Source organism: Mirounga angustirostris, unplaced genomic scaffold, assembly GCF_029215605.1.
Source record: "Mirounga angustirostris isolate CCGP_5_RB_7025 unplaced genomic scaffold, mMirAng1.0.hap1 SCAF_2, whole genome shotgun sequence".
In the NCBI taxonomy this organism is placed as follows: domain Eukaryota; kingdom Metazoa; phylum Chordata; class Mammalia; order Carnivora; family Phocidae; genus Mirounga; species Mirounga angustirostris.
Window position 1 is genome coordinate 83,753,756 of NW_026991710.1, and position 26,699 is coordinate 83,780,454.

General features: G+C 35.9%; 1 protein-coding gene across 8 annotated transcripts in view; it reads left to right on the plus strand.

The window, feature by feature from the left end:
* The window catches only part of BANK1 (B cell scaffold protein with ankyrin repeats 1), a 325,956-nt gene that overhangs the window by 112,795 nt on the left and 186,462 nt on the right, over window positions 1–26,699 (plus strand). For all 8 annotated transcript variants that reach the window (XM_064584865.1, XM_064584869.1, XM_045880678.3 and 5 more), the window contains one exon: window positions 11,083–11,188. In XM_064584865.1, the coding sequence (XP_064440935.1) occupies window positions 11,083–11,188 (106 nt within the window). The remainder of the gene's footprint in view (window positions 1–11,082; window positions 11,189–26,699) is intronic.

The following is a 26,699-nucleotide window of genomic DNA, read 5'->3' on the forward strand; positions in this document are numbered from 1 at the left end:
CGATCTTCTCTCTCTTTCAAAAGGCTGCATGTTATCTTTTCTTTCCCTTTCCTGGAAAGCGACAGCATAGCACAGGAGAATCATTTAGTTCCGGATGGGGCAGGAGCAGGTGTTAGATTCTTTAACCAAATCAGCAGTCACTTCATGAGAGCTCATTCTCCTTAGTGTGAGAGGGATTTCCTCATGTGTACAGGGAGGAAGCTAGAATATATGATCTCTGAGGCCACTTCTGACTCAAATTGTCCACAATTTCATGCCAAGAAAAAAAAATACTTCAACTGGGGATTGCGACCACTCTCACCAAAGAGCACTGGCTTGCAAGTATGTGGGTTCTTGATACAGCCTTTATTTCACTTGTATTAGCACTTCTTCCCAATTCTCCCAGCAGAGAAGGAAGTGATGTGAATTTCATGTATCTTTCACCACTTTTATTACATGTTTCCTGTTTCTGGTGAAATATTTGAAATGAGTAGGGGAAGAAAAAATAAAGTGCAATTTGGGCATTTATTTCTGGATTCATTTTTCATATTTTTATGCCCCTAATTAGAATGGATCGATAAGAATAAGGCCTATTTATTGAAACTTGAATTTTACTGATAAAATAAGTGACATTTTGTGCCATGTCTCTGCCTGTGATAACGATTCAGCAATGGTTAAAGATGCCTTATTTGGGTAGTTCAGACTTAAACTTAAAATGGTTAAAGATGCCTTATTTGGGTAGTTCAGCAATCCCCAGTTCAGTTACCAATTATTGAGTCAAACAGGAACATGCCACTTAGTACCTTCATCTACCTATTTAGGAAAAAACAAATAAGTTGGTTAACTTTAACAGCAGATATAGCAGCTGTTGTAGGGGAAAAAAATAAATATTTCTGAGTGCAGTTACTTAGCCATGAACACAACCATACTTTTAGTTCCTGTTAATTCTCTATCTTATAAGCCATTATCAGTCCATATTGGCCCCATTCATTTTAACTTACGTTTAACTGTTGTTTAGAATATATCTTATTAATGACACTTTAATTTATAGTTTCTGCTTACTCAGTGGAAATAAATACTCCTTCCATTTTTTATTTCTCTCAATTTGCCTTTTATATTCCCCTCTCCTCTTGTCACTGGGGTGGCTTTGACTGCCCTTTGCAGAGGATGTTTGTGTGTCCGCGTGAGCGCTGTCCGTAAGCGACCTCATTCAAGTGCAACCTTCTGCATTTACTAGCTAGCTCTTTAGAGGCTTTGGATCTTCTTCAACCATAAAGAATGTTTTTAAACAATCCAGAAAACAAAGCACAAGCCAAATACAGTTAACAATATTCCTCCGTAGCTATTATTCATAACAAGACAATTAGAGAAAATTAGAGAATCTGCCTCTGGAATGAATCGCAAATCATCAATAACCCTTTGGAAATTAGAAGACTGAAAAATCCTTGCGGCAAAATGTGTTTGTTGGCATTTTTTTTAAAAAGTCATTATGCATTCTATGGGCCTCTTTACTAATAATAGTTGTAGTATCAACAATAAGATAAAGAAATAAAGTAAATATGTAATCTGGGAACTCTAAATTGTGTTTAGCATTCATGAACTATGCTTCTACAGTAAATAGCATCAAGACGCAGGAAATGAAGTAAAAGAAATCTTTGACAAGGAAAATTCAACTTCTAAGAATCCTGCCTCTCCCACCCACCCCCCATCAGCCATTTAGCCATCAACCTTATTACCCTAAGTATCAGCACACAAACAAATATAGTACATCAATTTTGCTCAAGTCCCACACAACAAATCCAGTGGATACTTTTCTTGTTCAATTTAACTTGACTGTCAGCAGCAACTGACACCATTGACCAAACTCACTTTTCTGATTTTTTTTCACCTTAGCTTTCAAGAAGCCCTGTCTTTCTGGTTTTCCTTCTACTGCCTTCGCCTTTTCTTCTCAATACCCTTTGTAATCTCTTCTTTCTGTGATCTAGAAAATAAAGTTTCAATTTCAGTGTTTTGATTCTTAGACTCTCTTCCTTTCTTGATAAATATTCACTTGGCAGGTTAGCTCATTAACTTATAAAATACAATCCAAATGTGGTTTTCCTTTAAGGCCCAGTCTTTCTGCCTCAGGATAGGCATCATCATCCAGTTTAAACACCAGAAACGTAAGAGTCTCCTTAATACCTTCTGTTGTCTCACCCGACAAATTCAATCCGTATCACTTTTACTCACTGCATATTGCTCACTTCTCTCCACATTCCTCCAGTTCTAACACCTCAGTCCTCTGCCTTTCCTCGTGCCTAAACTACAATGGGCTCCTAACTGGTCCCCCACCATGTGTTCTTGCACCTGACCTACTTATCTCAAGTCCATAGTCTGAGGGGTTCTTTTAAAAAGAAAGATCTCAGCAGGCGATGCTCCTACTCAAACCCTTCAGTAGATTCCAAAGGTTGTATGGATTAAAAAAAGAAAATCTTTAACGTGAACAATATGGCCCTATAGACGCTGTCCCTTCTCTTTCACTCCAGCTTAATCTCACTCTCATTTCTCTCTCTCTGCACTCCAGACACACTAGCCAGTTTCCAGTTCCTGGACTTTTGGTTCCTAATCTCCTACCACAGGGCCTTTATAGATGCTCCTCTTTCTAACAGAACCTTTTCCCCAATCTCCTTTCCCCTCACTGACGTCCCTAGTTAATTCTAATTCATCCTCCAAATTTTAATTCCAGCTTCTCTTCCTCAGCAAAGCCTCCCTTGACCTTGTACATCTCCCTATGTATCTCTTTGTAGTGCTCATCACATTCTAATCTGACATCTGTGTGTGTAATATTTGTCAATATCTGCTTCTCATTAAACTCCAAGATCATTTAGGGCAGAGATACTGTCTATTTGGTTCCCTTTCTCATCTCCAGAGCCAAGTACACTGCCAGACACACAGCTCCTGAATACCTATTTTGTTGGGTGAAAGAATGAGAGGGTGAAAGCATTTTATGATGCTGAAGTGACCCAGCTATCAGAGCCCCTTATTCCAACAGCCACCAGCTTCCCCATAGTACAGGCACAACCCTTTTTCAGAGCTCAGGTTATTGGACTGTTGGCTGAAGGAGTGCTGTTTCTGACTGAAGTAGAGAGAGCAGGGCAAAGAAGGGAAAGACGAAGGAAAAACCAAGTGAGTATAAAACAGTGAGACCAATTCTAACAGCCTACCTTGGGAACTAGTACCTAAAACAACTCAAAAAAGAATTTCAAAAATTTAGGAAATCATGGCATCATTTAGAGAAGTCTTTTTTGAAAGACATTTCTCTGGATACGTTAGTGCAATTTTTGTTTTAAAATTTATCTTATTACATATTTAACAGTAAGTTGTTACAAAATAATTGCTAAAGGGAGGTAAGGGTGAAAAGAGTCATGGTTCTTATGACTGCTCTTTCTAATGCCTGCATTAGGAAAACTAGTCTTTTGTTTGTTTTCATCATTAATGTCATTAAATATGTCTATTAATGAGTGTTCAGGTTTGGTCAAATTAAAGCTTTGAGCTTTTTGACATTATGTAAACGGGGGTTATTATTGAAAAATTCAGCATAATCAAGCTTCAATCAACTTCTAGGAAAGTTTTTTTTTAAACTTTATTAGATTGCCTTTACTAAATTACGATGTTTATGCATGACTGATAGAGATGGCAGAAGCTTCTATTTGTTCCCCAGAATTTCTTTTTCCTTTCTTATATAATAATATAACTTTTATCTGGGCACATGCTTGCCTAGGTAAATACTGACTTCCTGACTCCCTTGGAGCCAGATGTAGCCATCTAAGTACATAACCAATGGCTGGCAGCATGTCCGTAGAAGTGATATGTGCACATTTCTGATCATGTCCTTCAAAGAAGGATGGAGGCTCTCCTTCACTGACTTTTTTCTCTAACTGGTTGCAGTAAAAACAAGGGAGTGAGAGATGAACCATCTAGGACCATGAGGAGGAAGGTCAGCAGTGAACCAAATAGAGCCTCGATCCCTTAATCAGATTGCCTAATTCTAGGCTTTCGTGTTGAAGAGAAATAGGCTTCCATCTTGTTTAAGCCACTGGCATTTTGGGTCTCAGTACCACGATAGCGAAACCTACATTCTAATTGATTTATAAGATATGTGCCATTTAATTTAAAATTTTAGAAAGAAAAAACAAACTATTTTCTTCAGTTGCTACAAAAGCCAGTTTGGGGAGCAGTCTCCTCATTAGAAACTGGTGTGCCATTCTAAATCACAGTGATTACATTTCATGAGTAGTTATGAGAGCTCACAATATGGTATTTAGAGAAAAGGGAATTAATATGTACTGGACATTTTACACATTTACTCATTTAAACTCTTAAATAATTTTGTCAGTTAAGTATTATTAAGGTCCATAGTTAATGAGTCCTGGAGCAGGAATTTCAACACAGGTTTCTCAGATCTCAAAACATTTTTCTTATTATAATATCATTTTCATGTTATGTAAAGAGATGCCACAAGTCTGAATACTGAACCAATAATAAATATAACATATTTGAAAGGAGTGTTAAACTGCATTGTTTTTATATTTACTTTTGCATTGTAGTCAGATATAGGTTGAAATTCTAAGAACTGAGTCACTCAAAACTTAGAAAAATTAATTTGACAAAGAAAAATATCTCCTTTATCTTACCCTATCCACTTACTTAGATCATTCCTTTAACTGCTTATAGTTAAATACTCATAAAGTAAAAAAAAAAAAAAAAAAGAAAAGGCTTTGTGTAACCCCGGCAAGTATTTGCTTTGCTCCTTTGCCTGTCATTTTCTCTACAAGCTGCAGTAGGAAATTTTGTTTAAGAGATGTTATGTAAGCTATCAAATTCCCCTTTATATGGCTATTTTGGCTCACTTTCATGGCACACATTATGAACAACGGAACAGATGAAGTGACCTTTCTTTTCCTAGTTAAACAAGCATAATAATTTGTTATAATAAAAAGAACATGTTCTCAGCTCAACCGTTGACTTTCCTTTTAGATATCTGAAGGTAAAGAGTAAAATGGAATCATTTAATGGGCTTTGTCTCCTATAACATTTTACAACCCTCCTATGGTTATTTCACTCAAGTTGTTTCTCTTGCTCATCGAGGTACTTTAAAACTATTACTGTCTTTCTCTACCAGATCTGTAACATTACTTTAATATTCTGTGGCCAGCCTTACACGTTTCATCACCCACTGTCAATGCTTAAAACCCCTCTTCTTTGCCCACCTCTGCTGTGAAAGCTGGGCAAGCCAGATTCTCACATTTTTAACCATCCATGCAGCTAGAGTTTTCACGTAAGAGTTTTAGGCAATGAGACACAAGGGGTCATCTTTGGAGCTTTTGCTTTTGTGGTTAAAAAAAGAATAGATGTTATATGAAAACAATGAATCATGGATCACTACATCAAAAGCTAATAATGTATTGTATGGTGACTAACATAACATAATTAAAAATAAAAGAAGGAATAGATGTGACTGACAGTAGACCACTTTACCATCCCCCTTCCATGTATGCCCCTTTCCTTCCACTTTCTGGCTAAACATATGATGTTTGGAATTTCAGTGTCCATAATGAAACCATGGGACAATAATTTATTCTTTATTCAAACACTGTGTCAGATTTTATTCTTTTCTCCATGGCTAGAATGTAGTATTAAGTACAGTGTGTTTAGAATGTAAAGGTGTAAGTTAAAATTCTTGATGTCGCGCTTACTAGCTCTGCAGTTTCAGGTATTACTAAGTTTTTTGTACCATAGTTATCACATCTATTAAAAAAGGCATTTAAAAAGTCTACCATTCAGGAATGTTATAAAAATTAGAGACAAATTATGTAAAGCCTAGCATATTCTAGGTGCCCAGCATTTAGTTAATATTACTACCTCAACTCTTTTGAGTCTGTTTCACTGTATAGACTTGTATCACACTTGCAACATATAGCCTTTCATACCAGTCCAAACATCTGAAGTATCTCCTCACTGCTTCTATTATATGATATTGTTCTAAAATCCTGTTAAGGACAGTCTCTCAATGCAGTCATGCCCAAGCAGTGTTGATGCCCCTTATTCAAGAAAGGGGCACATCAGATTTTTTAAAAGGGTGCTGCTATGTAAATAGATACTCATCTCAGGGAATTCAGCTTTGTGTAATGAATATTTCCTGATTTGTTTTTATTTATTTTTCTGGTTCATTTTTTTCCTGGTTTGTTTGTATTTATTTAAATTTTTATTTATTAGAAATTACAGATGCAAATATATTTGTAAAAAATAAAAAAGATTATGTGTTTGGTTTTGGTTTGTGTTTGATTTGTGTTTTTCAAGGAATTGTCCATTTCATCTAACTGGTCAAAATTATGTGTGTGGACTTGTTCATTGTACTACCTTATTATCCTTTTGATGTCTGCAAGATCTGTAGTGATATCTCATGTTTCATTCATGACATTTGTCATTTGTATCTTCTCTCTTTTTTCTTCAGTCTTGCTAGAGGTTTGTCAGCTTTACTAATCTTTTAGAAGAATTATCTCTTCGGGGCGCCTGGGTGGCTCAGTTGGTTAAACGACTGCCTTCGGCTCAGGTCATGATCCTGGAGTCCTGGGATCGAGTCCCGCATCGGGCTCCCTGCTCAGCAGGGAGTCTGCTTCTCCCTCTGACCCTCCCCCCTCTCATGCTCGTTCTATCTCATTCTCTCTCTCAAATAAATAAATAAAATCTTTAAAAAAAAAGAATTATCTCTTTTTTATATTGACTTTTTTCTATTTTATGTTTTCTCTTTCATTGATTTCTGCATTATAGTTATAATTTTCTTCCTTCTGCTTGCTTTCAGTTTGTTCTAATTTTTTTGTTGTTGTTGTTAGGTTCTTGAAGTGGGAGCCCATTGTATTTACCTATATTTTTTACTTGCTATGTTCTTTCTTCCTTCTTCATGTTCCAGAATTCTTTCTTTTATCATATTCTTACTGTTTAAAGAACTTCTTTTATCCATTGTTGTAGGGTACATCTGCTGGCAACAGATTTTCTCTTTTCCTTCATTTGAGAATGTCATGATTTCCACTTCATTCTTAAAAAATGCTTGTGCTGGGCATAAGATTCTTGGTTAATAGTTCTCTTCTTTTAATTTTTGACAAATAGTGTGCCACTTCTTTCTAATACTACTACTATGTTTCTAATTGTTTTTATCCTATAGGGTAAGATATTGTTTTCTCATTCAAATTTTTTTCTTTGTCTTTAATGTTCAGAAGTATAACTATGATGTTTCTTGGAATGGAATTCTTTGGCTTTACCCTGTTTATGGTTTGCTCAGTTTCTTCAGTCTGTAGGTTTATCTCTTGCTAAATCCAGGAAGTTATCAGCCATTATCTCTTTGTGTATTTTTTCATGCCTCTCCTCTTTCTTCTCTCCTCCTGGGATTCTGATCACAGGAATGTTAAATCTTTTGTTATAATCTCACAGGTCCCTGACACTGTTTATTTTATTTTATTTTTTTTTAGTCTTCTTTGTCTCTGTTGTTGAGATTGAGTATCTTTCATTGTTCTATCTCCAAGTTCACTGATTCTTTCTTTTGCTCCTTGCATTATGCTGTTGAGCCCATCCACAGGAGGTTTTATTTTGATGATTGTATTTTTCAGTTCTAAAAATCCCAATTGATTCTTTTTTATACTTTCTATTTCTCTCCCGAAACTTTGTATTTCCTTGCTGAAGCTTTTTTAAAAAAAATTATTTCAAGAATTATTGTATTTGCTTGTTGAAGCTTTTTATCATGACTGTCTTAATATCTTTTCAGGTAATTCTAAAATCTTTGTCCTCTAGGTATTGACATTTATTGATTGTCTCTTTTCATTCAGTTAGGTTCTTGGTATAACCATTGATTTTCTATTAAAATGTGGACATTTTAGTTGTATTTAAGTAGAAGAAAAGGAGAAACTACAACTACTCCATCTTCTCAGAAGTGGAATTCCATAATTCTAAATATCTTTTAAAGCAGATATTTTATATATTTTTCTCTTTTAGGAAGAAATACTTATTATAATAAAGTTGTTTATCGGGAATAACTATATATATATATACACATATATATGTATCCTCAGATTCAGATAGAGTCGTGATTTATAAATATGTATGTGAATAATTTTTTTTAAAGTACATTAATTAATCCCACATTTCCTCACATGACACTGAAAGACTTATGGAAAAAGTTATATACTTATTTCATATGTACAAAGTTATTATTTTGTAGTATCTTTCTGTCATAGCTTAGTTTTTTCTGAATTCTTTTTCTAATATTCTTGATAGGTATAGATCTAAGCAAAAATGCATATGTATATATGCATATATATGTATATATGTTTATATTATTTATATATACGTAATTTTTCTTATAACCAAATACCAGTGTCAACATAATTTTATCATTTCATTCTACTCTAATTTTCACATGCTCCTTAATAACTAAAAACTTAGGATGGTTGTAAGTGTTGCTGAATAAATGTTAAGATACTCTATTTTAATTTCTTTATTTGAACAACCATTGTATCAATCTCATTAAGTATGTTTTAGGTTGCACAATTTATTTTAAGGAGAGGAAAATTTATGGTATTTTTGAATTTCAGTGTCAGTGTTTAGAAAGGATGCCTATTTGTGTTCTTGAAATTTAAAAATAAGCATAACTGCTCATATCAGATTTTTCTAGTTAGGATATCTTCTGGGGAGAGATCCTTTGGGGATTATTTTTAATAGCCATTTCTGTGATTTTTCATATGTTTGTTTTGTGTCCTATACCATTTTTTTTTGTAGGCATAATAATAGTAGTATAATTATGAAATGGAAAATAGACGTGATTCAACTAGTTATGGTAGACTGGAATATTAAAAGGTATCTATATTCTTTCCTAATTAAATAATTGTCCACATGGTGAAGGTTTTTTTCTTCTTCTGATTTTAAAAACACTGCTACTGCATTTTTTAAATTCAGTGTTATAAGCGGTAGCATTTCTCACGTTAAAGTGTCACAGTGCCCCAGGGGAAGAAATGGTACTTCTCAGATTCTTACTGGGAACTCTTGCTGTTTTGAATTCTCATCTGTGTCTCAGAATCTCAGAACTGGAAGGAATCTCAGAGGTGATCTTATGCCTAACTTATACGTGAGTGTGGTGATTCAATGACACACCAATCTGTCCACATTAAATCTTGTATACTTTGGGGAAGAAATACTAAGTCTATCTCCTCATACAGATATCATTAACTAGATAATAACCTATGCAGAACTCTCGTGGCCAATGGCACAATTTTTTAAAAAAATTTATAAACTAATGTTATGATTTTAATATTTTCATGGTCTCTTTCATTAGTTCGTATAGCTGAGCCATGTTCTTTTTTAGCTTTAGTATACAGAAAGTGTAAATATATTGCCAGTAATGTAAATAAGCCTAATTTAGTCCACATAATAAACATCTCCATGTTAATTATTATAGGCCTTAAACAACTCCTTGTTTCTCACAGGATGAATTACAAACTTTTTATTATATATACAAAACACTTTTTGAAATGCCCACTTCCTTCTCTCTCATTCTTCTGCAGTTTTATGGAAATTCCTAAAATCCTTAACCAGACCATGCTTTATGATATTTCCATGACTATATGCAATTTGTTCCTTTAGTCCAGAATGCTCTTTATATGCATGGCAATCTCAGTTTAGCTCATCTCCCCTATTCAGCCTTTTCTGACCATTTCATCCTGTGTGGAATTGAGCTATCTCCCTTTTGCCTGCACTGTACTTGACCCATGAAGATTTTCTATCATAGTACCTAGAACTCAATTCATTGCCCATATGTAATTAGATGACCATGAATTTCTTGAAGGCAGAACTTATTGTTGACTCTCCTCCCTTTAAAAAAAAAGAAAAAAATGCTCCAGAGCTAATGGCCTCACATAGTCCATAGCCATAGCATGAAGAAGATTAATGTTGTTTTTGCTTAGCATTCTATAGCTATAAGTTGAGAAGACTTTCATCATCTCTCCCCACTTTTAAGGAGGACTTTTAAAAATCCAGAGAAGCCTGAACCACTTTATTATTTAAGGCATGCAGATTTATTGAAAGAAATAGAGTAACAAAAATGTCTTTTTTTTTTCAATCCAGGCATTTAATTTCTGTGGCTGTGTATTGGTAAGAAGTCTAATTTTATTTGGAAATCATACAAAAATCTTAATTAGGAACTTTTGTTCCACAAACCTCTCTCTACTTGATGGCTTTGTTGATTGGCCCACCTCCTCAGATACAGTTATCTATGTCTCAAGTCAAATTGGTCACAGTCAATAGCTCACAAAATACAATTTTAAAAGAATGGTGGGTCCGTAATGGGTTTGCCCCCAGTAGTATGAATCTACATAGCTCATCCGAAAATGCTCAGTCTAGGGAAATAGAGTAGACATATAGTTATTCTATAGCTGGGGGTAGAGGGAGACCAAGATGAATATTCTCCCTCATTTTAACATAGGAATGAAATAATCAATTTAAAACTGTACCATTTCTGATCTTTAAGTTGAAAAACCAGACTCATCATTTTATTACCTCATTTATTAAAATGTAACATGTATTTTAACAGAATTTATTTTTGAAACAAATTCCAGTGTTATCATTGATCTGCTGTAATGCTTTGTTAAAATTAGTAAATATTTAAATAAAGTTATTCACCCAGACACAAAAGCTTTTATTTATTGCATCTATTTTTCCGTTGTTTTAATAACTGACTTTTAGGGGCACCTGGGTGATTCAGTTGGTTAAGCATCTGTCTTCAGCTCAGGTCATGATCCCAGGGTCCTGCTCAGTGGGGAGTCTGCTTCTCCCACTCTCTCTGCTCCTCCCTCAGCTCATGCTCTCTCTCTCACTCTCTCAAATAAATAAATAATTAAAAAAAAATAACTGAGTTTTAGTCAAGCCCCTAATGTTTTGTACTTTTCAAAAGAGGTGTTAGTCTTACTAGAAATATTAACCAATATTTACTCCAGCTAATAATTTTTATTATGTTGCACTAAGATGAGTTTCTCTGTAAATAATTGAACTAAGAAAAGTTTCCTTTTCATTTGAAAACAGAAAGACATTGATGAACTTGATGATATTCTTACATCCATATTCAAACGTGAGATACCATATTATGAGTTTCGATCATTCCAACCTGAAATCGATCCTCAAAAAGAACGTGAGTATTTTCCAACTGCATCAATTATTCACACTGTGTAACTATTTAATAAATATTATAGCCAAGAAAAGAGCTGGCTGCATTGCTGATTAAATGTTTTAGACAATTTTCATCCCCTGGCAAGAGAGCACATTTGTAACAAACTTCTAAAGGTCCATTTGGTAAATTGTTTTATCTTAAGCCCTAAAAATATGCCTAACTTTTAAAATCAGCAAACCTGCTTCCTGATTTTTATTCTAAGGAAATTTTTGGACAATTGGTAATAGAGATTGTTGATCATAGCTTTGTTTATAATTAGCGAAAGTAGAAATAACAATCTTCCAAGCCTAGGTAATTGATTAAATAAATTTTGGCACATCCGTTAATGCAACCATCATAAACAAATTTTATTATGAATTGATTTGTTGGCTGGAGTGATGCTTTGATATATGCTTAATTGAATAAAAGCAGAGTACATAGTCGATCGAGTGTGATCTTCTGCTTAAAACAGTACATGGGTTTAATAGTATATATGTATATATATGTATACACATATTATATATGTAAAATAGTATATATAGCTTATATATATAAATATATATGTATTTATTTGTGTGTGTATATATATATATGGTCTGGACAGACATGTACCTGTTAACAATAGTTATGCAATTTCAGGTATTACATCTTTTTTTCATTTTACTTAATCTGTGTTGTCTACAATGACTGTGGGGGTTTTTTGTTTTTATTTTGGGGTTTTTTTTTAAGATTTTATTTATTTTTGAGAGAGAGATTGAGAGAGAATACGAGCCGGGGCAGGGGCAGAGGGAGAAGCGACTCCTTGCTGAGCAGGGAGCCCGATGCAGGACTCAATTCCAGGACCCTAGGATCATGACCTGAGCGGAAGGCAGATGCTTAACGATTGAGCCACCCAGGCGCCCTACAATGACTGTGTTATTTGTGTCATAAAAAGAAATATATAGAGCTCCTGGGTGCCTCAGTCGTTAAGTGTCTGCCTTTGGCTCAGGTCATGATCCCAGGGTCCTGGGATCGAGTCCCACATCAGGCTCCTTGCTCAGCGGGAAGCCTGCTTCTCCCTCTCCCTCTGCCTGCTGCTCCCCCTGCTTGTGCTCTCCCTTTCTCTCTGTCAAATAAATAAAATCTTAAAAAAAAGAAATATATACGTATCAAGAAAAATTATAGAGGAGCTACTACAAGAAAAATCATACTTCTAAATTTTGTCATGAGCTCAGCAGTATATTTTCAAAATTGCCTGTTCCTACATAGTTTGTTGACAGACTGTTTATAATTTGCTTATATGCCCACCATGCGCCAAACACTATGATAGAGACGTAATGGTGAGTAAGACAGGCATGAAGCTAAAGAATATGAGAGGTCGACTATAGGTATACTCTAGGACTATTTAGCAGAGGCTTATTCTGTAGAGTTTCTATGCTATTTCAAGCAGTTTTATCCTCAGGCTGGCAAGCCTCAGGGAAGCAGGAAGAAAAGAGTAGGAGTCTAAAGTCATAGCCAATTGTGATTTACCTAGATATTCAAGAACCTGTAAGATGTTTACATTATGAATTTACATTATGTGGAAAGGTTAATAATGGGCTAGTTTTGAATAAGGAATCCGGTGAGAGTGGTAAAAACTTACTTTATTTCCCATGTACATTTTAACAATATATAACTCACTAAGGTTAGACATTAAGTAGGCTAGAAAAGGAACATAATGTGATTTCTCACTGGAGACACTCATCATTTGATTGGAAAACAAGATAATATATAAGTCATAATAGAAAGAAACAATGTACTAAACTCTATGGAATTGATTATATCAACAATAGAATTTTAGAGAAAAGCTATGTTATTTTTCAGGCCGTGCTTCGTAAAGGAGGTAGGATTTTACCTGGGTCTTGAATGATGTGTTCCAATAAGGAAAGAGAAAGGAAACAGGAATTCTAGGCAGGAGAATGTGCATGGAAAGGTATGAGGATGGAATTATGACACAATTTTTCAAATTCTTCAGCATTGCATTTATTTAGGTTTTTGGTAGGAGAATTGTGGAATTGGAGAGAATGGAATGGTCTCTAATTTATATGGGTTAAGAATTCTAGCTAAGTTTAAAAGTGCTTCTCAGTATCATATTTAGGTTATAGAATGTGAATGTTAAAGTTGGAAAGGATGGAAAAGTTCTGGTCCCTTGTTTTCATAGAAAAAGAATTCTGGATGTGTTCCTGATACTGTGGATAGAGTTAAGCTTCTGCTTTTCTAACAAACTTCCAGGTAAAGCTGATGCTTGCCAGTCTCAGATCTTTCACTGAGTATCAAATATTTAGATCAGTGGTTCTCAAACTTGGTGCATATTATAATTAGCTGTGGAGCTTTTAGAACATTTGATGCCTAACTGCCCCCCCCCCACCCAGTAATGAAGAATCCGCTCTCAGTACTTTTTTAAAGTTTTCCAGGTGATTCCAATGGGCAGCCACATTTATCAGCCCCTTGTTTCTTCAACATATTACAGATTTCTACAGCAAAATAATTCATCTTCCTACTGATCTTTGGCATAGAGAAAATACTATTCTCTCTTTACAAAGGTTAGAAAATTAGTAACATATGAAAGTTTTGAACCATTACTAGAATTTAATGATCATTACGTGTTTGGAAAAGATTTTTATAAAACAATTACATTTTTAAAAAGAAGCTAAAAATGGAAAGTTCAATATAATCTAGGTAATTCATTCAGAAACCTCATTGCTGGGTATTGTTAGATGACAGATGCTATTAAACCTGTAACAGAAGCAAACAACCCTCATAACTTCAGGCTTTCACCCCTAGTGGAAGTACAGAATAACAAAATACAAATCACGGAACAAAAATACACAAGATAGACATGAATATGACTGAACTCATGTTTTACTTGCCTCCTTGACCTCATAATCCTGAATCAGTGTCAGCTTCAAAAAGCTGGTCTTTCAGACCTTGCACCTGTATTTTCATAGTGTTCAAGTTAAATTGATGATAACATTTGAGAGGCCTTTACACACAAAGTGGAATTAATTGAGCAAGAGAATTTGAGTTGTTAAGGAAGTTCTATAGAAACATTTCTAGAGATGCACTGAGAGGTAAGTTCAGCAAACAGTGAATCGGGTATAGTTCCAGATGTCTCTCCCTGAAGACAGTTCTACAATTGTTTGGTGATATGTTTTATGTATTAAATATTTATTATTTATTACTCTATATTTTAGCTGAAGTAAATTGGAGGTTAGGACACTGTGGAGAAGATAGTCATAAGGAATTGGTAGGGTATATTTGGGTATTGACCTACCCTAAGGGTGAGCCATGGAATTACATACCAATACCTATGGTTCTTTAAAAATATGATGCTAAATGCTATATTAATCAAAACTGTTATATCATTATTCCATCCTCTTTTCTTTTCAAGTTGACTTTGGTAAATTCTGGGTTTAGTTCCCTGTCACTTCATTTATAATAAGTAAAATGCTGTTCCCTGTCATTATGCCGTGGCCATTTTCACTCCTGTCTACGAATAAGTTTCCTCATTTGGCTTCTTTTCCCCCAGGCAAGCAGCGTTGGGGTGCAGGATTATAGAAATAAGATAGAAATTATATAAGAAGCCATATCTACTTTAGTGTTCTCTTACCCTATAATGCTTGATCATTGATTTAAAAATAATATAAGAATTTTCCATAGGCAAAAATTCTCCCTAGGAGTAGAATAATAAAAGGTTTCTAAAAGAACTTGATTATGTTCGTGGAATGTAGGACTTTTGAACACAACAGTCATAGAAATAATTCATGAACAACTTTCCAGTATGTGCATCACTGGGGACTGTGAAATCACTACAGGGTATTTTAACAGGCAGTTTTCTACTGATACACAAGATACTAGAATAAGGAATATCAGAGTACATTCCTTAAAGTAAGTGTGAGTGTGATTTTTGAGCAAATTCTGTTTTGGTTGTTGATTTATGTATAAATGGTGTGGGCCACTGTGAACTCGGTTTGAAGGTAGAGAGCTCAGTTGCCAGACACCACTGCCTTAATTAGCCCCTCTGCAGCTCTCCCCTGTTCCGAGTTTCAAGCCCTCTTCTGCCGAGTCTTGGGAAAGTCTTGCAGCACGTACATGAATTTCCCCAACTTCAGAACCCTTCCAAAGACTGGGGTAATGAAGAGAATCTCCGATTATGGGTAGGAAAAAAATAAAAAGCTTGGCTTGTTTTTAAAAGAGGCTACACAGTGGCTGGTTCAATCACCAATGGCAGTTATTGCTCATGAAAAAAGAAACTAGGTTACTTGGAGGCAGATTATTTACCTTCACCCAGGAAAGAGTACTGGCTTAATTGAGCCCATTGCAGTTTTTAGTTTATGTCAAAACGTATGCATATACAACAAGTAGCAATATCTTAATCTAACAGAAGACCATATACACTCACTAGTGACAAATGAAAGTATTAACTAGGAATATATTATCTCCATATAAATCTACAAAATGTAGAGCATATAACTGAATATTTAGTACCATTGTAGTAGTCACTGTAGCTTTAAGATTTGTCTTAAATTTGTATTATGTCTAGGTTCACAGAAAATAGCTCATTTACCAAGTAGAGGAGAACCAAATCCTCTTGGGTTGTCTCTTTTTATATCATCAAATAATTTAAACATGCAGAAGAATATAGGGAACAATACAAAAAACACCCTTGTATCCATCACCTAGCTTTGCCAGATCTTAACATTTTGTCACATTTGCTTCAGATCTATTATTATAGCTCTATATGGAAAGAAGAGTTTCTGCAATCTTTTATTCTTTATAAACTTTATATATACAGTTGAATTTTTCTACATTTCCCTCTTTGATTCCACACACTTGAAAAGGAACTACTTTAATTAAATTTCTTTTTTTAAATTAAGCTTCTTGATGATCATTCCCATGCAGTCCATCTTTTTTATACATACGTTTGTTTCCATAGTTTACATATACTGTTGTACGATTTTGTGTATTTCATGTAAATGATAACCACATTTTTTTTTCCTTCAACTTACCATTTTTTGCCCAATATAATTTTTTTTCTATTTATACATATATATGTAGATCTAGGTCATTTATTTGAAATATTTTATAGCATTATATTGTTTGATTATATCCCAATATGTATGTTTCCTATTAATAGATAATAATGTTTCCAAATTATTTATCATTGAAATTAATGCTGCAGTCAACATTCTTACATATGATTTCCTATGCATATGTGTGATAATTTCTCAGGAGACAAAATTACCACTAGAATTTCTGAGTTAAACAGGTAGGTACTTATTCTATAGTGGCAGATATTTGCAAATTTCTGTGGAAAATATTTGTACCAATTTATAATTCCACCAGCAGTGTTGTGCCATTGCTCCACATCTTTTCTATATTAAGAATTGTGGGGCTCCTGGGTGGCTCAGTTGGTTGGGCGACTGCCTTTGGCTCAGGTCATGATCCTGGAGTCCCAGGATGGAGTCCCGCATCGGGCTCCCTGCTCGGCGGGGAGTCTGCTTCTCCCTCTGATCCTCCTCTCTCTCATGCTCTCTGTCTCTCATTCTCTCTGTCTCAAATAAATAAATAAAATCTTTAAAAAAAAAAAAAGAATTGTGAGGGAGTTTATTTTAGCCATCTGACGGGTGTGAAATGATATCTCAGGCTTTAATTAATATTGTTATTAAAATAGTGGTGAATCTTTTCTTTTGTTTATTTACAATTTTCTTTTTCTTCAGTGAATTTCCATTTAATAGACTTCATGTATTTCTATTGGTTGCTATCTTTTTCTTATTGAATTTGAGATTTTTTTCTTTTTCAGTTTATATTCTTTATAATAGCTATTTGCTAGTTTTATACATTGCAAATATCTACTTAATTGGTTGCTTGTTTTTTAGTTTATATGGTATTTTATGTAGGCATATAATTAAGTTCATTATAAAATTGGTATCTATTAGAACTCATCCCCACCTCATTCTTAAAATTATCTTTGCTCTTCTTCCTCCTTTATTTGTCCTTTGATATTTAGGATCAGCTCGTCAAATTCTATTAAAAACTCCTCTAATAAAGGGGTCAGTTAGGTGGCTGCCTTTGGCTCAGGTCCTGATTCCATGGTCCTGGGATCAAGCCCCACATGGGGCTCTCGCTCAGTGGGGAGTCAGCTTCTCCCTCTGCCCCTCCCTCCACTCATGGTCTTCCTCGCTCTCTCTTTCTCTCAAATAAATAAATAAAATCTTAAAAAAACTCTAATAAAATTGAAATAAAGTTATAGATTAATTTGATAAAAATTGCCACTTTTATCATACTTAACTCTCTCTGGCCATAAGCTGATAGTTTATTTATTTGGGTCTTTTTATTATATCTTTCAAAAAATATTATATTTTTATAAAATTCTTAAAAACTTTTGTTAGATTTATTTCTGATTATTTTATGGCTTGATACCATCAAAATTATTGCTTTAAAATTATGATTTTTAATTATTTTTGACTGTTCCTTTCCTTGTCACCTATGGGATTGAGCCATGAATCTTATAACATATTATAGCTCTATATGGAAAGAGGAGTTTCTGCAAATGAGGAATTACTATTCTTACTCCCTGAAAAGAAAATTAGGAATAGGTAAAATCAATATCAGGGATATTTTACAAAAACATTTTAAATTAAATATCTTCCCAAAATATAAATTTTGTAAAACATGAAGTTGTATGAACCTTTTCAGTTTTCTTTTTTAAAATTTAATTATTTTATTTGAGCATAGTTGACACACAATGTCACATTAGTTTCAGGTGTACAACAAAATGATTCAACAAGTTTGTACATTATGCTGTGTTCACAAGTGTAGCTACCATCTGTCTGGATACATTGCTATTACAATACACTGACTATATTCCTTATGCTATGCCATATTCATTCCATAACTTGGAAACTTCTATTCATTTTCATTTTAAATCACTTGAGAAGAAAATCAAAAGCAATGAAAAAAATCAGTCTGAAAGGAAAATAAATGGTCAAGATTATTCCTTATTCTGGGATAAGAAGTAATAGATGCAGTCATGTAAATTCATTTTAAATTAGTTACGAACACATCACTGTTTAGTAAATACACTAAATTAGGGACAGATTTACACATAACACACTATCAAAACATGAAGTGTTTGAGTCTCCAAATTGGAGATTTGGTATGTAAATTGACTGTAAAATTACAGATTTTTCCACTTCATTTTCTTGGTAACTCAATCTTACAGGTATATAGATTTTCACATCTTCTACCAAGGACATTCTTTAGCATATTCTCAAGTTAATTTCATGAACTGATGGTTCACTTTGTATCAAATAATAATAAAATAAAACAACCACTTTGAATCCTATAAATGTTTTCCATTTGAATAACCAAAAAAAAAAGTTATTCCTTTAGTATTATACTACTGGTATTCACTTTTACAGTGTTTCTTTGAAGATTCTATATTTCTCCTGGTGAGAAGTTTGAAAAGGTATACTTATAAGCATCATAACTGTGATTGGAGAATGTACATTTTTTTGAAAGCAAAAAAGATAATGTTTACACCTGGGCCAAAATTTGGCCTTCCCCACACATGAATTATTCCCCAGACAAGGAAGTACCTCTGGCCTTGAGTCCATAGAGAGCATAGGTAAGAAAGAACGGTATGTCCTACAGAATCAAAGAAAGCTCCCTGGCCTCAGGCTATATCCTAACATTGTGAAGATAGGCAATATGCTATGTGGAGTCCAGCAACCATTTATGAATGGTTAGCCCTTCACATTTCAACAACATTTGTAATTCTTTCCTCGTTATGCCCATTTTCTTTTTTTTTATTATTTTATTATGTTATGTTAGTAACCATACAGTACATCATTAGTTTTTGATGTGGTGATCCACGATCCATTGTTTTTGTGTAACACCCAGTGCTCCATGCAGTATGTGCCCTCCTTAATACCCATCAATGGGCTAACCAATCCCCCCCTCCCCCCTCCCCTCTAAAACCCTGTTTGTTTCGCAGAGTCCATAGTCTCTCATGGTTCATCTCTCCCTCCAGTTCCCCCCACCTCATTTTTCCCTATGGTAGCTCTATTTTTAAATTTTTGAGGAACCTCCACACTGTTTTCCAAAGTGGCTGTACCAACTTGCATTCCCACCAACAGTGTAAGAGGGTTCCCCTTTCTCCACAACCTCTCCAACATTTGTTGTTTCTTTCCCTGTCCATTTTTGCCATTCTAACTGGTGTAAGGTGGTATCTCGATGTAGTTTTGATTTGGATTTCTCTGATGGCTAATGATGATGAATATTTTTTCATGTGTCTGTTAGCCATTTGTATGTCTTCTTCAGAGAAGTGTCTTTTCATATCTTCTGCCCACTTTTTGACTTATTTGTTTTTTGGGTGTTGAGTTTGAGAAGTTCTTTATAGATCTTGTATACCAGCCCTTTATCTGTAGTGTCATTTGCAAATACCTTCTCCCATTCTGCGGGTTGCCTCTTTGTTTTGTTGACTATTTCCTTTGCTGTGCAGAGCTTTTTATCTTGATGAAGTCTCAAAAGTTCATTTTTGCTTTTGTTTCACTATCTTTTGGAGATTTATCTTGAAAGAAGTTGCTGTGGGCAATGTCAGAGAGGTAAGCTACTGCCTATGTTCTCCTCTAGGATTTTGATGGATTCCTGTCTCACATTGAGGTCTTTCATCCACTTTGAGTTTATCTTTGGGAATGGTCTTAGAGAATGGTTAAGTTTCATTCTTCTGCATGTGGCTGTCCAGTTTTCCCAGCACCATTTATTGAAGAGACTGTCTTTTTTCCATTGCATGTTTTTTCCTGCTTTGTCAAAGATTATTTGACCATAGAGTTGAGGGTCCATATCTGGGTTCTCTATTCTGTTCCATTGGTCTGTATGTCTGTTTTTGTGCCAGTACCATGCTATCTTGGCGATCACAGCTTTGTAATATAGCTTGAAATCGGGCAACGTGATGCCCCCAGCTTTGTTTTTCTTTTTCAACATTTCCTTGGCAATTCGGGGTCTTTTCTGATTCCATACAAATTTTAGGATTGTTTGTTCCAGCACTTTGAAAAATGTCTTTGGAATTTTGATCGGGATGGCATTGAAAGTATAGATTGCTCTGGGTAGCATAGATATTTTTACAATGTTTATTCTTCCGATCCATGAGCATGGAATATTTTTCCATCTTTTTGTGTCTTCTTCAATTTCTTTCATGAATGTTCTGTAGTTCCTAGAGTATAGATCCTTTACCTCTTTGGTTAGGTTTATTCCGAGGTATCTTATGGTTTTTGGTGCTATTGTAAATGGAATCATTTCTCTAATTTCTCTTTCTACAGTTGTGTTGTTAGTGTATAAGAAAGCAACTGATTTCTGTGCATTGATTTTGTATCCTGCCACATTACTGAATTGCTGGATGAGTTCTAGTAATTTGGGGGTGGAGCCTTTTGGGTTTTCCACATAAAGTATCATGTCATCTGTGAAAAGAGAAGAGTTTGACTTCTTCTTTGCCAATTTAAATACATTTTATTTCTTTTTGTTGTCTGATTGCTGTTGCTAGGACTTCTAGTACTATGTTAAACAATAGTGGCGAGAGCGGGCATCCTTGATGTGTTCCTGATCTTAAAGGAAAGGCTCTCAGCCTTTCCCCCATTGAGGATGATATTCGCTGTGGATTTTTCATAGATGGATTTTATGAGCTTGAGGAATGTTCCCTCTATCCCTATACTCTGAAGAGTTTTAATCAGGAAAGGATGTTGTATTTTGTCAAATGCTTTTTCTGCATCAATTGAGAGGACCATATGGTTCTTCTCTCTCCTCTTATTAATATGTTCTATCACATTGATTGATTTGCGAATGTTGAACCACCCTTGCATCACGGGGATAAATCCCACTTGGTCATGGTGGATGATTCTTTTAATGTATTGTTGGATCCCATTAGCTAGGCTTTTGTTGAGGATTTTGGCATCCATATTCATCAGGGATATCAGTCTGAAATTCTCCTTTTTGATGGGGTCTTTGCCTGGTTTGGGGATTAAGGTAATGCTGGCCTCATAGAATGAGTTTGGAAGTTTTCCTTCTGTTTCTATTTTTGAAACAGCTTCAGTAGAATAGGTATTATTTCTTCTTTGAATGTTTGGTAGAATTCCCCAGGGAATCCATCAGGCCCTGGACTCTTGTTTTTTGGCAGGTTTTTGATCACTGCTTCAATCTCGCTACTGGTTATTGGCCTATTCAGGTTGTCAATTTCTTCCTGTTTCATTCTTGGCAGCTTATAGGTTTCCAGGAAGCCCTCCACTTCATCCAGATTGCTCAGGATATTGGCATATAGTTGTTGATAATAATTTCTAATAATTGTTTCTATTTCCTTGGTGTTAGTCTCTCCCTTTTCATTCATAATTTTATTAATTTGGGTCCTTTCTCTTTTCTTTTGGATAAGTCTGGCCAGTGGTTTATCGATCTTATTAATTCTTTCAAAGAACCAACTTCTAGTTTCGTTGATCTGATCTACTGTGTTTCTGGTTTCTAATTCATTGATTTCTGCTCTGATTTTAATTATTTCTCTTCTAATGTGTGGCTTAGGCATCGTTTGTTGCTTTTTCTCTAGTTCTTTAAGGTGTAGAGTTAGTTCATGAATTCAGGATTTTTCTATTTTTTTGAGTGAGGCTTGGATGGCTATGTATTTCCCCCTTAGGACTGCCTTTGCAGTATCCCATAGGTTTTGGACCAATGTGTTTTCGTTCTCATTGATTTACATGAATTGTTTAAGTTCTTCTTTGATTTCCTGGTTGACCCAAACATTCTTGAGCAGAGTGGTCTTTAGCTTCCAAGTGTTTGAATTTCCGCCAAATTTTTTCTTGTGATTGAGTTCCAATTTTAAAGCATTGTGGTCTGAGAATATGCAGGAAATAATCTCAATCTTTTGGTATCGGTTGAGACCTGATTTGTGACCCAGGTCCATCTGGTCCAGTGTATCATTCAAAACTCTTGTTTCCTTGTTGATTTTCTGCTTAGATGATCTGTCCATTGCTGAGAGTGGAGTATTGAGGTCTCCTACAATTAATGTATTGTTATCAATATGACTCTTTATTTTGGTTAACAGTTGGCTTATGTAGATGGCTGCTCCCATGTTGGGGGCATAGATATTTACAATTGTTAGATCTTCTTGTTGGATAGACCCTTTAAGAATGATACAGTGTCCTTCTGTGTCTCTAATTACAGACTTTAGTTTAAAATCTAATTTGTCTGATATAAGAATTGCTACCCCAGCTTTCTTTTGAGGTCCGCTGGCATGGAAGATGGATCTCCATCCCTTCACTTTCAGTCTGGATGTATCTTTAGGTTCAAAATGAGTCTCTTGTAGGCAGCATATGGATGGGTCCTGTCTTTTTATCCAATCTGCAACCCTGTGCCGTTTTATGGGAGCATTTAGGCCATTCACATTGAGAGTGATTACTGAAAGATATTAATTAATTGTCATTGTGTTGCCTGTGAAGACATTGTTTTTATAGATTGTCCCTGTAAATTTCTGTTGTATATCACTCTTGGGGTCTTTCTCCTTTTATAGAACCCCCTTAATATTTCTTGCAGGGCCGGCTTAGTGGTCACATATTCTTTCAGTTTCTGCTGGTCGTAGAAGCTCTGCATCTCTCCATCCATTCTAAATGACAGCCTTGCCGGATAAAGTATTCTTGGCTGCGTGTTCTTCTCATTTAGTACCCTGAATATGTCTTGCCAGGCCTTTCTGGCTTGCCAGGTCTCTATTGATAGGTCTAACGTTATTCTGATGTTCCTCCCTCTGTATGTAAGGAATCTCTTCCCCCTAACTGCCCTTAGGATGGTTTCCTTGGTTCTAGGATTTGCAAGTTTTACTATTATATGCCGGGGTGTTGGCCTGTTTTCCTTGATCTTGGGAGGGGTCCTCTCTGCCTCTAGGACACGAATGTTTGTTTCATTCCCCAGATTAGGGAAGTTCTCAGCTATGATTTGCTCAAATACATCTTCTCGTCCTCTCTCTCTCTCCACTCCCTCCAGATTCCAATTATTCTGACATTGGAATGCTTCATAATGTCATTTATTTCTCTGATTCTATTTTCATGGATTCTGAGTTGTTTTGCCCTGGCCTCCTCTTTTCCCTTTTTATCTATTATATTGTCTTCCAGGTCACTTATTCGTTCTTCTGCCTCATTTACCCTAGCTGTTAGATTATCTAGATTGGATTGGATCTCACTGATAGCATTTTTAAGTTCTGCCAATTCAGCTTTCATTTCTGTCCTTAGAGACTTTATGTTGCCATTAATTGATTTCTCCATTCCAGCCATTGTCTTCACAATTGCTAGCCTGAATTCCATCTCCGACATCTTGGTTATATCTGCATCCATTTGTAAATCTGCAGCATAAGTCATAATCTCTGAGTCTTTTCTATTTTGGGGGTTCCTCCTCCTAGTCATTCTGTTGATGGGTGTTTGAGGGAATGTATAGAGTCCAAATTATTGACCAGAACCCAAGCAAGATGCACCTGTTTTCTTGGGACCTTAGGGTTGCTGGCCTCTTGTTTCCCCAGCCTGTCTTCTGGGGGAGGGGACTGCCATGCTGTTACTCAGGCAATGCTGTTTGGGCAGAGTTGCCCTGCCCCCCTGTGGTGGGGGATGGGCTCAGCGGGAATCAGTCTTTGGGGCTTTTGTTCTCTGGCTGCTTTCCCGGGCAGCTTTCTGCGTCTCTTCTGTGAGTCAGAGCAGAAGAGACCGTTTCCCATCCTCTGCCTCAGAGCAGAGAGATCGCAGTCTGTTCTTCAGTGAGCTCTCCAGGCCACACCATCTCCGTTTCTGTCCATGCTGCTATAAACTGCAGCGGCCTGGGTTGTGCGCCCCTCCGCAGTGCTCCCAGTCCTGCCTCCAGGTTGGGGCACGTCTCTGCCCTTTGTCGCCAGCCACTCCCAGTTCACACCCCCGACCCACCACTCTGCCCCTGGGGGCTGCCGTAAAGTCCTTTCCCCAATGCTACCGGTCTGCGAGTCTGTGTCTGTCTGCAGCGCACGAGGCTGTCACTCACTGGTGGTGTAGAATTCCCACGGCCAGGCTCCCTCTTGCTGCTGTTTATCCTCCGTTATCTGCCCGCAGAATCACTGTTCCCCAGCTTCATACCTCAAAACCAACTGCCTGCAATATTCTGTTTGTAGAGATCCAGATCTTCTTACATCTCAGGCTGGTTTTGTGGGTGCTCAGAATGGTCTGATAGATATCCAGCTCAATTCCGGGGACCAGTTGAAATAGGGTCCCCTACTCCTCTGCCATCTTTCCTTCATTATGCCCATTTCCATTAGCATAACAACACATATGGTGTAATAATTGAGAAGTCTCTAAATTATAGATAAAAAGATGAGCCTGCAAATGTATATTTTCTGCCACTTAAGAGTACTTTGATATAAAAGATTCTATTAAGCAATTTTATTTGTTCATTCATATTAGAAGTGTAAACAAAGTGCCAGATACTCTCCTAGGTACTCCGAGGTTGCCATTGTACAAAAGTCTGTCTTCATGGAACTCTTATTTTAATGAGGGCAACAGAATAAGCAATTAAACAGCAACCAAATAAACAAAATATTGTTTTAAATAGTAATTCTAGTTTTGAGAAAAATAAAACAAAGTGGGGAGGTAGAAAGTTGGGAGGTGATGAGATGTCATGCAAAGATTATAATATGGTTTGGTATTATCTACATGTTAGAAATAGTATCTTGCTGCTACGCAGAGAAGAGATTATAGCTGTGTAAGAATGGAAGCAGTGACACTGGACAGGAGGCCATTCTGGTCATCTTGGGAGGGATGTGATGATGGCTATCACCTGGTGGGGGCAGTGGAAGTAATGACATGTGCCTTTACTTGGTAGATATTTGAAGGTAAAGATGGTAGGACTTGCTTACAGATTGTCAAAAGCCCAGGAATGAGGTCATCGTGGTATTCACAGCCATTGCCTGGATGAGACCACGCTGTAGAGAGGGTAGTTCAGAGCAAAGTTCTGAGTCCTGGGCAATGCAATATTTAGAGGCCTGGAAGAGAAATTTTCATAAAAGGAGACTGAGATGGATCATTCGCTGAAGTAGGAGTGTGGTGTCTTGAGAGCAAGTAAAGAAAATGTTTCTGAGAAAAAGAAGTGATCAACCATGTCTTATCCTACTACCAAAAGTAGGAGTGGGAAAATGCCACATAATAATTCGTGATTTACAAAATCATCCTCTAATGCCCAAAACATCCCCCCAGTGGATCTAGGTATTCCTCAACTCTTTGCACCAAAAATATCACTTGGCCTATCAGTTTCTCCTGAAAGTCTGTATCGATAGATAGTATCTGTAGAGCAAATAATGGACAGATTGAGAATTATAGTTTTTTTTGTTTCGGTTTTTTTTTACATTTTTAAATTTTATTATGTTATGTTAATCACCATAAATTACATCATTGGTTTTTGATGTAGTGTTCCATGATTCATTGTTTGTGTATAACACCCAGTGTTCCATTCAGTACATGCCTTCGTTAATACCCATCACCAGGCTAACCCATCCCCCCACCTCCCTCCCCTCTAGAACCCTCAGTTTGTTTCTCAGAGTCCATAGTCTCTCATGGTTCATCTGCCCCTCCGATTCCCCCCCCCCCTTCATTTTTCCCTTCCTACTATCTTCTTTTTTTTTTTTTAACATATAATGTATTATTTGTTTCAGAGGTACAGGTCTTTGAGTAACTCCCCAAGACCCCAAAATTCTGTTAAAAAAATCTAAAAGTAGTTGGAAATGCAGACTGATTCAGAGAAAGCAAGTTGTTAACAAGTGAAATAAAGTGCTAGAGAAGACACAGAGAAGAGGATTATGTAAAGTTTCAATTAACTGCCTCTCAGGTTCATTTTCCATTGTAGTAAACGTGAATTTCATTTGTTATGTGCCCTTCCCCCCATTTTAAGCATCTCCAAAGTTGAAAGATGTGTTCATATATACACACATTGGGATAAAATATGAATAGAAGCCTACTGGACAAAATGATGAACAGAGCAGTGTAATATACAAGGGACAGTCTAGCAGATAAGTAAAAAAAAATGTAACAGATTAGGCTGAGAATCCAAACTGTCTGGCAACAGCAAGGTTAACAGCACATGATAGAGAACAGGTGAGGCCTGAAAGCTAAAGCAGTAAGCTGCTTTGTGTCCAGCTACTTTCATAGCATTCCTATCCTGAGAGCCAGTTTCTGACTTGGCTCATTCTGGAAGCCAGAAAGGTGAGCTGGAATGGCAAAAGTTGTATCCTTATGGAATAAATTGTTGACAATAATGAGAATCTGGGAAATAAGCATGACCTCTACCCATGATATCTGACTATAAGAAATTATATCCTTTGTGCTCATTTTCCACAGAATCTGAATGGAGATTACCTCTGTAAGAATATAATGTGTGATGTTTGGTTGAAATATTGTTTCTAACAGTGTTTATTTCTCAGATTGTTGTAAGACTA